The sequence below is a fragment of the Amphiprion ocellaris genome, chromosome 1 (assembly GCF_022539595.1).
Source record: "Amphiprion ocellaris isolate individual 3 ecotype Okinawa chromosome 1, ASM2253959v1, whole genome shotgun sequence".
NCBI classification, from domain to species: Eukaryota; Metazoa; Chordata; class Actinopteri; family Pomacentridae; genus Amphiprion; species Amphiprion ocellaris.
The window spans coordinates 16,963,715-16,978,181 of NC_072766.1; the positions used below are offsets into that span (position 1 = coordinate 16,963,715).

The 14,467-nt window shown below is 38.1% G+C and overlaps 1 protein-coding gene across 2 annotated transcripts in view; it reads right to left on the reverse strand.

Annotated features, from left to right (window-relative positions):
• Positions 1–14,467, reverse strand: part of kif26ba (kinesin family member 26Ba) — a 98,465-nt gene that overhangs the window by 52,495 nt on the left and 31,503 nt on the right. For both annotated transcript variants that reach the window (XM_035955525.2, XM_023286426.3), the window contains exon 4: positions 1,538–1,719. In XM_035955525.2, the coding sequence (XP_035811418.2) occupies positions 1,538–1,719 (182 nt within the window). The remainder of the gene's footprint in view (positions 1–1,537; positions 1,720–14,467) is intronic.

Genomic DNA, 14,467 nt, shown 5'->3' on the forward strand with positions numbered 1-14,467 from the left:
CACACACACACACACACACACACACACACACACACACACACACACACACACACACACACGCACGCACACTCCATTGTGTGCAGATTCAGAGAAGCGAGGACAAGTGAGAAGGTGTGAAAGTGAGAAGGAAAACCATCAGTATCATTTACAATGTGATTTAAAGCAGCTCATTAGATGTGACATCTCAGCAATGCTTCACACACTGTGACACACTCATGGTCTGGTGTTACCCATGAATAATTTACTCATTCATTTTGAGCTTGCCGTGTTTTTTCATCAATAATTTATCCATATCACCAGTGTCTTATTTATGTTGTGCCGCTCTGAATTTCTCCACATTAGATCGCACAAAGAGATAAGTACAGCGTACAATAGCATTCCATTTTCCAACCATCTTCAGCTTACAAAGCAGTTATTTGTAAGTTATTTTTTTTCCTATTCTTTCTGCTTTATTAGACTAATTGAGAAACACCGGAGCAGAACAGTCTGAATAAGGGGATCTCTGGACTTTTAAACCCAGAAGGAACTACGCCCAATGATTAATCTTGCACAAATTAGCTAATAAGGGGTTTGTCTGATCCTTGGTGAACTTAAAGATGCCCTCTGGTGAAAGTCAGGCTTTTTTTTTTTTTTACCTTGTTAACATATCCATATTGTGTTTTTTATATGCTGGAAGACAAGTCATAAGGGAAATAAGTAGGTTTCAGCCTACAGTACACTAATGACAGCCTCAACAAAATGGATTCAGACTTCTGTGGTTTCATATGTAACAAACCTAATTTACCAATCCTGTCAATCTGCAGTGTGGAACTTTCTGTATTATTATTTTTCTTCCTGAGAATCAGTTTCTGGTGCAAACATGCATGACTAAATTATTCCAGTACTAAAATTTGTCATTGTCTAATATAGATTAGCTTTACAGTGTTTCAGCAGAGTTCAATGTGAGCTGGTTTCCTTGAGCTGCAGTGAGTGGGGAAGGGGAGGATGGAGAAAGATGCTTGAACTTTATAGATCTGCTTTGTAGATTTGCACATTCAAAAGGGGAGAGGGGCGAAGAGTTGCGCCAATGCCATTTTAGGTCAGGAAGAAAGAAACCTAAATATGGAACTTTTATGTACAGAAGTTAGTTTTAATGGCTGTTTTAATCAAATCTAAAAAGAGTCATTCTTGTGGCATAAACGAAAATTCAGCACTACAGTTTTATGATTAGTATTGCAAGATTTTGGATGCCTTTTGTCTTGTTTTGTCAATAATTCTCCAATTTTAGTCAAATCTAAAAACAAAAAACAACTGCAGAAAAATGGAACAATACAGACACATTAGGAGATCTGGAAAGACAAATTCAGTACTGCATCTGATTAAGCTTAATGAATTGTTGAGGCCAAAGTCAGGCCACAATCCCTGCCTGAGAAAACTAAGTGGACCGATTCGATGAATCAGGAGGTCAAAAACAGGTGTTGTTCTTGTCATTCATCACTTCACTGGGTAATGTGGATGAATGATCTGTCAGTGGTGCTTTGATGTGAAAGCGTCTTACCTGGCAAAGAAAGATGCAGCGGCGGAGGTGGTGGTTGGCGCTGTGGTGGTTACAGCTGGAGTGTGAGACGGAGAGTTTGCGTGTGACAATGGATTTGTGTGGGAAGGAGAGTTTGTGTTGTAGCGGTTCAAAGCAGCTTCAGTCAGTCCTTCTCTAGAAGCCTCTGAGATCATCTGGGAGATCTGATGAGAGACAGCAAGAGAGAGAGAGGTGTTACTATAGATCACAAAAACTACAAAGGTCAGGAGAGTAAATAAAAATCAAATTGACGCTATTCACATGATCCACACACTGACATACTGTGGGTGGACACTTTACGTGAAAGGTTTAAGATTCTTGTATGTCCGGTTTGGTAAATTACACAGTACAGACACACACTCATTGATCACAAGTGTAGTTTCAGTTGGATAGCAGACCAGGGAGAATTAAAACATTAGCTCCTGAAGTGATGTGCTTTGTGTGTGTTTGTGTTTTGCTGTTAATGATCAGATCTGGTGAAAAAAACCAAAAAACACCAAAGGCAACTACCAAGGCAGGAAACAAAAAAGACAGAACAAACTTGGGATTCTCAACAAAGTCACTTTATCATTCTCTTCTCCCCCAGTTAGATGGATGTGATAAGAGTTTTCCTCCCGGTTGCTTTCATCATGTTAACTGTATCCATGTCCTTCATGACACACACATCACACACAGCACAGTTTATCTCTGTCCTTGTCTTTTCCAGATGGTCAGATAAGAGAACAGTCTGGTTTCCCACACCCATTTGGTTTCCTGTTAAATGATAATTTACTGTCTGTCCATGAATTAGTTTTTTCTGGTTCATTTCCAAAAGCCTTGCAACAATGTCAAACACTCCTTTTCTTACTTCTATATGTTTGTATGTTTTATGAGAAAGAAGGTCAACTTTTGGAGACAAAACAATTTCCCCAACATGTGTGTTTGTGTGTTTTCCTTGGCAGACCGACAGCAGATAACCTCTCCAGTGATCCCAGTAGACCAGCAGCAGAATGCTGTGTAGGCCCCAGATAGAAACAAACAAACAAGCACAGCCTCCTCCTGGTTTCCTTCTTTTGACCTCCTGACTTCTTTCTCTCTAGTTCTTGTTTTTCTCTTCCTCTCTATTCCAGCCCTCCCAGGGTTCTGTCTTGTTTCATTCTCTTATCCTACTGAAGCTATTCAGATTTGTGATTTATTATTAGATCATCACTCACGGCATTTGTGCTTTTTTTTAAAAAAAATTATTCAGGGAAGAAAGCCGAGGAGGACAAAGAGAAAGACCTTCGACCTTATAACACTGTGAAGAAATGAAATTTTCTAGCCTGACTGAGTTACTGTTTCATTAAATGTATACCGAGGTGGCTAGTAGGAAGAAGATGCTGCTGTCCCTGGTTCATAGCCTTGTTTATTTTTTGTTTGTTTGCCTGTTTAAAATATATACATGCTCAATATGAGTAACATATGACACATTAGTCGTAATTGTTAAGGGACAGAAATGAGGCAGTAGTGTGTCCTGTTTGTCTGTAAACCACATAGTGTATAAAAAAATACGACGGAAATAGCACCCTGACATCACTTATTGGTTTGTAAACAAAAGCACCGAAGCTTCGAATTTGGATTTTAAGCGTCACTGTCTTGGGATAGATATGATGAAGAACTCAAGGACACTATGCACATCCATACATTAGTGACTATGGGTGAGTTGAAACACAGAAAAACACTCCCTGCTTTATTATTTCACTCTAAATGGGGCCTTAATTTACAAAATGAATGTAATGCTGTATTGAAGGAGTCTTGAAACTAGCAATTGAGACCATACTGTCATTAGGGAAAAATTTTCTCGGGTAATAAATCAAGTGAAGAGTATAGTCATTTACTTGTAGACTTCTATACATTAAGACCTCTTTTTGCAGCCAGATCAGTTGCCCTCTGCTGGTTGTTAGAAAGAATGCAGATTTAAGTCACTTCTGCATTGACTTTACTCTTCACACCCAGATGCTACATCCATCGTTTATATACAATCGATACTCTGAACAGCTTCTTCTTCTGGGGGCAATAGAAACATCACCCACTCAGTGCAGTAGCCAGTTGCTGTTTAACGATATCCACACAAACAATTTTAGGCAATCAGCGTCTTCCAATCTGATTTGAAAACGACAATTATCTTATTGCCCTGAGCAGAATCAATAAATAGTGTTAAGATGCTTCCAAAATCCATTGACGAGAAGAACTTTGGTAGAGAAACTACAAGTAAAAGCGCGTAAAAGGTTAAAAAACACAGTATATAGAAATAAAGAGTCTACACAAAGACAGCATGGACAGTTAGTGGCATGAAGCATTTACCTGGGTTGAAGATCTATCACAGCGCATTGTAGCTGCCGCAGGTCACCAAGTACGGATCATTATTCTGCCATTTAAAAGTTTTAGTTCAGCCACTCGATATGTACTGCACAATATATAAACTTTCCTGGAGGCATTTATTTGGCATATGTCATTAAATGACGTGCAGAACAATGTAAAACATGTTTTTTCAAGTTTATTTTTTAAATACAAATGGAAATATTTTTGATTTAAATAATCACCAAAGTAAGTCAAACAGGTTTCAGTTTTTATACTTATCTAAAGCATAGTTTTTCATGCTGGTCTGTTTCTAATATTCACTCAGTGTGTGTGACTGTGTAAATGCCTTTATTTTTCCATCTGTTGGTGTTCAATCTAATCACATTAGTAAAGCTAATTAGTAAAGCATTGGACTGCATTTATATGAATTTGTTTACTACCTTGCTTTTAAGTCAGAACTTGTCAGTTACTTTGAATGGTTTTAATATGACATTTATTCCTGTATCAATTAATAATCCATTAGGCTCCATGTCAATAGAAAGAAAGTGCGAGATAAACATAAACATCTTTTTTGTTTATGTTTCAGTTAGTTGCACAGCAATACCCTCTGTATAAATGTGAATGTGTGTGATAAACATCTGGAGCTTATAACACATTTACCTGCACTGTATGTGAATATGTACCGCATGAGTTTGTCACAGTGCACAGATTCATGTATGTACATGGCATGTATAGGCATGTCCGTGTGTGTGTGTGTGTGTGTGTGTGCGCGTGTAGATGAAGCATTCATGACACAGATATGGATTATTGATTATAGTTCTTTATGTGCTGCCTGCAGTCAGACAGCAGACCACCTAAATCATTACCACACGCTCCACTAAAGGAACTACAGCTTTTGTGGGAGTTAATGTGTGTCTATTGTGAATATGTCTGTATGTGCATGTGTCTGCACTTCTCTGCACCTGCGTGGGTATGTGTGTAAATCAGCTCCACTGTACGTGTATTTACTGCTGAGGGCTTCTGGGGTCCAAGCACGCCGTCCACTGCCTTGATAAATTACCTGTTGTAAATGAGATTCCTCTGTAGTTTATATACTATACTCCTTTGTGCATTTATGCCCATTTCAAATGCTCAGTTGAGGCTTGCCCCTGCATTATCAAAGGAATTGTAAACATATAGGATGCAGGTCCAGTGGGCTACAGGTATAGCTGCATTTGTATGGGTTACTCATAAATCCTTATGAATGAGAAGAGGGAAACTACATGTACAGTGTAAATAAAAAAAACGAGGCCCTATAGAAGGTTATGAGGCACGATGAAAAGTGAAATGAAGGTGCTTCAATAATATACATGGCCTTCAGCTTTGGTGGAGCAGGTCTGACTGCTGGGGCCAGATAGAAAGTCTAAATCCTAAAATCAGCAAAGTGATTTGATAATAAAGACAATTTTAACAAGCTAGCGTGTAGCAGGTATAATGATTTTACAGCCTTTACAGTGGTGACTCCCAGGTGGAGCCAGAGGGCCACAGTCACCCCTGAACTCTCACTGGAACTACGAGGTCCAAGTTCCAGAGAACATCTGAGTTCAAGTGAAGGCAGCACAAGACAAAGTCACAGCTATGATTTGCAGCAGCCAGTCAGCTGTGCAGCCCGTCCATACACATCACAGAAAACACAAAAGACACAATTTGTGTCTTTAGTTTACACACATGCAGACCTCAAAGAGTTAAGTTGTGTGTGTTGCTTCCAGCTGTTTGTAGGGTCTTTTCTGTGAGTTTATTACATAGTGAGTGTCTTCAAAATGAGAGTTTCATGCATTTATGTAGATGGAACAACAGCAACAGCTTAAATAATTAAACAGAATTATGGTATCCCTGGCATGGAGATGGAATCAATCAGGATGTAACGCTGAATGACAGGCTTCTACTGAAAGAGTCACAGTTCGTAAGTTGCAGTTAAATAATTTGTTACATCTGGATTTATTGTTACTCAAAATATAGTCAAAATGTTTTTCTGTCAGATCAGTTATTTTATCAAGTAGATTTTTCTGCTTTATAGCAGAATATGTGCAGTAGTGACATTAATGTGTTTATGGATGTGTTGCTGAATGTGACTTCTTTCATCAGTAAAGTAACAACTGAAATATGACAACATGTTGCTGAGTAATAATGAACATACATTTTATTCTACTATAGACTGCTGTAGTTTCATAAAATATCATTAAACATGGACATAATCTTCAGAGTTACCATCAAACATGAACTATAGATGTGTTGCTGATCGATGAACTATTTCCCTTCAAATACTCCACAGCATTTACTCTGTACACAATAAACTGAAAAACTAAGTATTCAAGTATCCTAAAAAAAAAAAGTATTTCAACTTGCATTTTCCCAACTCTCACTTTGGTATAGTTTTCAATTTGCCTTCATAACACAACAGCATTTGAACAGCAAATTAATTTATGGCTTCTGGTGTTTAAAAGACTTTCAATGGACCCATGTGTGCACCTCTGTGGAGCAGTGTGACTATCTAAACACAAATGTAACTTAAGTTGATAGGAAGGTCAGGTTTGTATGAATTTGGTCAAAAAACAAAGTACTGGAAAACTTGACAGTTTAACCTGATGATGCAAATTAGTCAGGTGGATGAGGCATGTCATAGGACAGGTGAGGCAATGCTGCTGTAGGGTCTATTTTTTTCTCTAACTGAACCGATACTAGTGCTGTAGCTTTTGTGAGGCTTGTTTAATTTAGCTGGAAGAGGTGGATTTAGTTGACCTTTCCACTTGTGAAATTGATGTGGTCGTGCGATGCTAATTAAATTTACACCTGACTGAGATCCAGACCACATTCAAATGTGTCTGGTGGATCTGTTTGCTATACCTTGAATTTCCCTGTACCCAGATAAGTTATCCAGAGACAGGTCATATGTTAATATCAGGTCTAAATGGGGTGACAGATCACCTAAGTCCTAAATACAGCTCCCCTGGGGACCGCTCTGTTCAAAATTTCATGGCAGCCCATCCAGCAGTTGGTTGAGACATGTCAGTCACACCACTGCCCTCCATTGCCATCTATTACACCACACAGCTATCAACTGCTGACAAATGCAGCAACAATTTTCACCTTTATAACACCAATAAATTTTAATGACTTTGCTGTGTGTCTCTGTATCAGGGATGTGCTGATGGCTGCCCCATCCATCTCATTAAACCAGCTATTGTAAGAGCTGTCAAATCAGTTCTATATCAAAACAGTGTGCACAGAAAATAGATGGTCACACTTTACATTGGCAATCTATGTAAATCTGGCTAGTGCATTTGCATAGATTGCTAATGTAGCATTTTGGGTAATGTACACATTAAAGTAAACAGTTTTTGTTTGTTCTCATGAGGTCATTACACTTGCTCCATTCAGCTTTTTCCCACAGGACATGAATGCTGAGCTGCTGCCTCTACATTTTACCATAAATTAGGTTACACTACACTGGATGAAAATTTAATGATCCCTACAGGGGTATTAGGGCACAGCAGTAGAAAGAAGGATGTAGATAATAAGAGGACAAATAGAGATGGCTGAGGATAATACGACAACCAAATGTGGTGGAAGAAAATGCTGCAAATCAATAAAAGCACAGCATCTGACCATGTTTTCACAGAACACCTGGTCCTTAGATTGTATCTGTCAATGTGGAACTTTGATGTATACGATATCAGATTTCCACAAGAAGACAGGGTAAAAAAAAGAACACTTACACACTTATGCTGTCACTCTCGACCTCTTCCTCTACACTACATCACTTATCCACATCTCTCTTTCCCTGCTCTTTGAAAAAGGTAAAAGCTGCCTCATTCATCTTCATTACAACACAAATACCATTTCCCCAGCATTCGCCCTTCTCATCTGTCTCTCTTACATTTGTTTTATTCTTCTCACATGCTACCAACATAGAATTTCTGCCTGATATTTCATGCTTGTATAAGGACAGTGAACGTAGAAATTGTGTGTTTTTGTGTATGCATGTGGTCCTGTTTGCTTTTATCAGGGGGATAAACACGATAAATGATCTAAATGTTTACTGCAGTAGACTGGAGGCGGGAAGAAAGAGGCTGTCCTTACAAAATGAAAGAAAAAGAAATAAATGAAATGATGTGTATTGATTTTATATTGGTGATAGAGTTACAAAAACAGGAGTGTATGTGAGACAATGTAGGATGGAAAGGAGAGCGCACAAGTACATATGACACAGAAAATATTTGTCAGAGGTTCAAAACACATAAAGAAGTGAAATGTGGGGACAGAGGAAGTAAGGAGAGGAAAAGATGGATGAGTGGAAGTAACTTCTATAGTCATGTATACAGTACCTACAAAAAGTATTCACTCTCTTTGGAGGTTTTCCCCTTTTATTGGTTTTCAACGGTGACTCCTGGTCAATTTAAGTTGGCCTTTTGGACAAGAAAAAGTAAACAGATTTTTTACAAGGTAATGTTAATTAATGAAAATTTTTAAATGTACAATACGTGATTGCATAAGTATTCACCCAGTTCAACACATGTGCACCTATTTCGTGCTACAAGTCACACAATTACAGCATCATGATGTGGGGATGCATCTTGGCAACAGGCCCTGTGAGGTTTGTAAAGATAGAAGGTAAAATGTATGCAGCAAAGTGTAGAGAAATGTATCCTGGAGCACAATCTGATACAGTCTGCAAGAGAACTGCGATTTGAAATAAATTAGTTTTCTAGCCAGACAGTGACCCAGAGCATACATGCAAAGCTACACAGAAATCAAGTCAGAGCCCAAACCTCAATCCAGTTGAAAGGGGCTGTTTATTCTTGGCCGCTGTGCAACTCAATCGGTTTGCAAAGAAGAAATTGGAGGCTGATTTAGATTCATCAACACAGGTTCAGTGCGCTCAGTGCGGCCAAAGGTGCCTCTCAGACTTGCAGGGGGTCAGTAGTTATGCAATGACTTATTTTAGGTTTTATATTTTTTTATTAATTCACATTACTTTGAAAAAATCTGTTTTCAGTTTGAAGTTTGCCATTAAGGAGTTTATATTGACCATGATTTAATTTTGTAAAGTAATAACAAGGGAAAACTTCCAAACAGGCTTTTTATAGACTCTGTAGCGAATCAGAGAGAAAGAGCATCTGTGATGCTGGAGCAGAAATCTGAGTCTTCATATAAATACATGTAATATGTTACATAATCCAATCAGATATGGCCTTAAGGCTACATACTATATGTGAAAATACATGAAAATAAGAGACAGTTAAAAAAGAGTAGAAAAGGAAATAATGAGAGAACAATGTAGTTTTATTTAAAATGAATTTGCTGCATAGACGACCTTATGGAAGAGCTATGATGGCAAAACATGCATTCTGACACTGTCATGACTCAAAATATAATGCAAAATACATATTGTGAAGACGCTTACTTCAGTGTGCATACTGTTACTATGCCTTGTTTTGTTGTGGGACAATGCTGGCTGTTGTCTTTCTACACCCAGGTCAGTTCAGGCCAGTTCATGCTTTTCACCTCCGTATGTCCACAAGGGTCTGCAAGATCACGCGTGACATGCTGTATAATTGTCATTCATCCAATCCACAACGAGCATTTGCACAAAACCTGACGCTTTGCACTACAGGTGCATCGACTGCACATGTGCCATGAAAACAAATTGTGCTTGAAACAAATACTTGATCCTGTAAACCTTTTACCTCTTATCAAAGAAGCTTCCTCAGGTTGAGGTCATCTGTTGGACAAAAGGATGGAAGGTGAAATGTTTTTTCGAACCAAAAGAAGAAGTGAAGTTGCCATTTACTGAGGATTAGGATTACCATGACTTGGATGGTTGAAAATTTACTCAGACAAATGATTAGGAGGAGAAACTGTGCAAGGAGTTTCTCCAGCATTCATACTTTTACAATTCTCCATGAAAAGAGTTGTAATTCAAGTAGATTGTGGAGATGCTTTGATTTATACATGCCCCAATACAATGGGAAGTTCTAAATTCACCAGAAATCTGGTTCTATGTTTGTCCACTAGGCTCAGCACACCTCAGGAAAAATCACATTGACACGGTGCCTCAGCCCTCTATAAGTACCTGCTGTTTCCTGTACAAAGTGCAAAGTCACAGCCTTTCAGAAACATCAGCAAGAGCTTCATGTGTTTTTTTGTGTTTGATATGAGGGTCAGTGTGACCATGTGGAACAGACTAATGTGTACCTGTTGTACCATGAATAAAACCACACACACGTCTGCTCAAAGTCCACATCAGTCCATGCAGAAAGCATGGATTGGCCCTTATCCTGTCATTCCAGAGATCAAACCATCTGGTCACAAGCTTCTCTAACCTTAATAATCTGCACCATAAATAATCCTAAAGAATATCCAGCTAAATCTACCAGTTTTCATGAGTTTTTACAAGACATAATGTGTGCACATGGTTTGTGCAAATTCACATAATTTTTCTCCCTGCCAAAAAAAAAAAAAACAGCTGGATACATACAGGCTCAACAAACATATTCATGGGAAATTAGGAAAGCTAACCTAACCATTGTTAAGCACAGCCACACACAAAACACACACAGGCATGTACCATGCGGTATAAATCTGTTCAATTAGCTGCTTGAAGGACAGAGCGAGGGCGAAGTAAACGCACAGTTGATAGAGACTTGATTTTTCCTGATTTCACTTTTCAGCTTCCAGGATTTAAATGTAGCACAATTTAGTGTGTTACAGAATGAGAGAACTGGGTCTGTGTAATATCTTTGAACAAATTAAAGAACCACTTATCACTGAACTCTGTCTGGTTTTGAAGCTTGGACCTTTGGTTAACACCCACCAGCATCTTGATTGTATACCTGGGATATACCTTGGATAGCAACATTTAAGTTTTAAACTGCAGAAATGTAGATTATTGTCCATACACATTATGCAAAATTCTGTGCCATTAGGATATGTAGGCCATTGTTGATGGAACAAATCACAGACGGATGGACGGACGGACGGACGGACGGACGGATGGATAGATAGATAGATAGATAGATAGATAGATAGATAGATAGATAGATAGACAGATAGACAGATAGATAGATAGATAGATAGATAGATAGATAGATAGACAGATAGACAGATAGATAGATAGATAGATAGATAGATAGATAGATAGATAGATAGATAGATTCCCAACTAAAGCGACATGGCAGTAATCTGCCTACATGTTTCAGAAAGGTTAGATTTAGAATTCAAATTTTGCTTAATGAAAAATCGGTGTTGATCAAGAACTGAACTTGAAATGTATTTAAAACCCATTTGAAAATGCTTGTTTCTCCCTGGTATATTCACACACATTCTTCTACCGACTGAATCAGTGTTTCTGTGTTCTATAGGCTTCATGTGGGACCAAATAGAAAAAGGCCTAATAAATATAAAATGTGGAGGCTGTCACTTCTCAGACTGCTGACCCAGCAAGACTTTAATGTCAGCTGTGCTCGAGACAGGCGACTTCTCTCGCTGTCTACACCTGCATCCTTCCTCTCTAAGCCCTCCTCTCCATCTCTGACTGGTGACTCTACTGCTGGTTTAATCATTAAAATTAGTTAAACCAATAATTTACTTTAATGTGTTGCTGTTGATAGTGTTTCTGAAGGATGCGACACCTGTTTCCCATAAATCCCACTGATTTCTGCTGCAGCATTTCTATTTGAACCCACCTTATAGTCCCTGCTGTCAATCTGCGTGTTTGTTTTCTTTTACACTTGTCTGAAGAGTGTGAACATGTTGGAAGAGATTTCTCATTTGGCCCGTGCTCGATTGTCTGCCATTGTAAGACCCTTATAAGGCTCCACGGATGCTCAAGCATCAAGCAGCCTTTCTGTTTTGTGCTGTAAGCAGCAAAACAGATTTTACAAAAAAAAAAAAAAAAACTAATTCTCTGGCAAAAATGAAATACAATGTTGAGGCTAGTAGACATCTCAGCAGAGTCACTGATTTCTCTGAATTGTCAGAGATATTGATGTTAAAATGCCAGATGCAGCCCCTCATTGTCTCTTATCTATCATCTCTTCTAAATAAACATTTTCTTTCTTATCTTTACTTCCAATTTGCATTCTTTGATCATCTCTCCACTCAGCTCCTCCTCCTTCCTCTCTTTCTCTATCAGTGGGTGAGTCTAAACGAGGGTGATTTATTATCGTACTCTGTTTCTCCTTTCCTGCTGAAACACCGTTACTGTCAAAGTCACAGCAGAAACACTGAGACTCAGTGGTGTTTTACAATTCTCAACACAGATACCAACTCAAATACAGAATACAGAGTGACATCACATGAAAAATTATTTTCCCTTGCACACACTACTGCAAACAAACCATTTGTACTCAATCACACAGAAATATTGAAACATGAGCAAGTCCATACACACATGCAAATATGATTCATATACTAAAAAACAAAACAAAACCCCTTTTTAAAACACAGCAAGCCCCATTCACATGCAAATGTACTCAAAAGTGTAAATAATAAAGCAGACATGTAGTACAGTCTGTTAAGAATAAAAACTACTTATAAAACAGTTTTCTTCTAAACAATGCAATAGAATGAAAGGTACCATCAAAATGTAACATAAAAAAGAGATCTTGTTTTAAAAGACACCATCTGTAAGAGTATGAAGAAGTTTACATGTATTGATCAGCTTTTTATTGCCAACATGTGAACGAATGGCAACATAACTTCCACGACTGTCTTAATGGCCCATAACAGCCTGTAAACTGATTTCTATGTAAGGTAGTTTGTACAGATATTCTGGCAAAATCCAAAGGATGCAAAGTTTAGGATCACTCCTACTGGCTTCCCTCAATATTTCTCTTTACCTCACCTGCAGAACCCACAGTGTGCAACACGACTTAACTTAAACTTGGATATGAGTTCCATTTAATAACAAACAACCAGCTCCCAGCACAACATGAAGTCCAGCATGATGAGCACATGAGCACAAAAACAATAAAAAGTTTTATCTAGTGAAGGACTGACTGTGAGCGATGTCCATATGTATCCTCGCACTTCGTTTTGGTGCTGTGCCAGTGCTGGAAATTCATACATATTCAACAATCTTAAACATCTCCATGACTAGGTATGACCAGAAAGTCATAATATTAATCTCAGGCTTGGAATCATGGACATTTTTGTGTGATCACTTTCAGCATCAACCTCGGTCCAATTGTTTGTTTAAATCTGCTGTCATACAGAAATGTAATAAATACTGCAAAAATAGTTAATATTCCCTTGAGAATCAGAAACTAATTCATCATTGGTTAATTTTTTTTGCTTGCCTGAGGTCAATAAGCCTAGCATAAATCTTTATCACAGTACCTCTTTACTAGCAAAACTCCCAGGTACTGCAGCTAATCTACAATACTTGAAGTGTGTATTATTGAAAAAAAAGGTTATTGGGAATTAGCAGACACTAAATATGAAATTGCTTGGATCAGATTATGAGCAAGTAAAACTTAATTGAGACATAAATCAAAAGTGAGCTTTAAAAGTGTAACTTTAGTTACCTCACCTGTCATCATACTGCTGATCAGTCATGTTTTATCTGGTGTATGTCATGTCAGTGTTGGACTAATGCCCATCATGCTCAATCGACTCTGTCTACAGAGTTCACACCCCCAAACAAACAATAGGATACTGACTGCCGTTCACTTAACAACCACTGTTGTCATTAATAACAAAGATTTTCCAAATGTTATGCAGATTATCTTTATGGGAAACACAGTCAAGAATAAAAGCAATATCAATATATATGTGAATCTTGCATTATGAAACATTATACACATCCTGGAAAACATAAGAAAAATGATGTACAACAAAAATAAAAAACAAAACTGTTCTTTATTATGTGATTAACTAAAATTTGGACCAAAAAAAATTCAAAAAATGCTCATTCAGATTTAAAAACTGTCACTTTAATTTCCACCAACACAGGCCAGACACATAAAGCCTTTTAAGCCTAATTTATTTCTGACCAGTAGAACCAGATAACAAGACAATTCCAGGGAATGTACTAAGTAATTTCCAACAAGGACTCCATATCTCTGTATCGGATTCAAGCCATGGACTGAATAAGAATATAAAGATAAAGTGAGATGGAGGAGTGAATATGAATGAGAATATGAAGCAGATAAAGTACGTAAGAAACAGGAGAAATAATAGGGGAGAAGGCAAGAAAGACGCATAAGGAATAAGTGGAGTATGTGAGGAAGAGAGTGAATGAGAGTGAAAGAGTGAGGGGGTACTGGGGGTGTGTGACATAGAGTCCCCAGAGTCCTAATTATCACTGTATGAATTATTACATCTGTACAACACGTTCATACACACATGTTCATACACACTCACACACACACACACACACACCTCTGGATCTTCCCTGGAGTCTCAGCTCTCCTCCCTCCCTCCAAACACCTCTGGACCACTCTTCACCTCAGGCCATTTCTCCCTCCTACCAGCCTCCTCTCTTGCCTACTCGTGCTTCTTCTTTTCCTGTCTCATTCTGAAACAGTTTCTTTTATCTCTAGTTTCCATTTG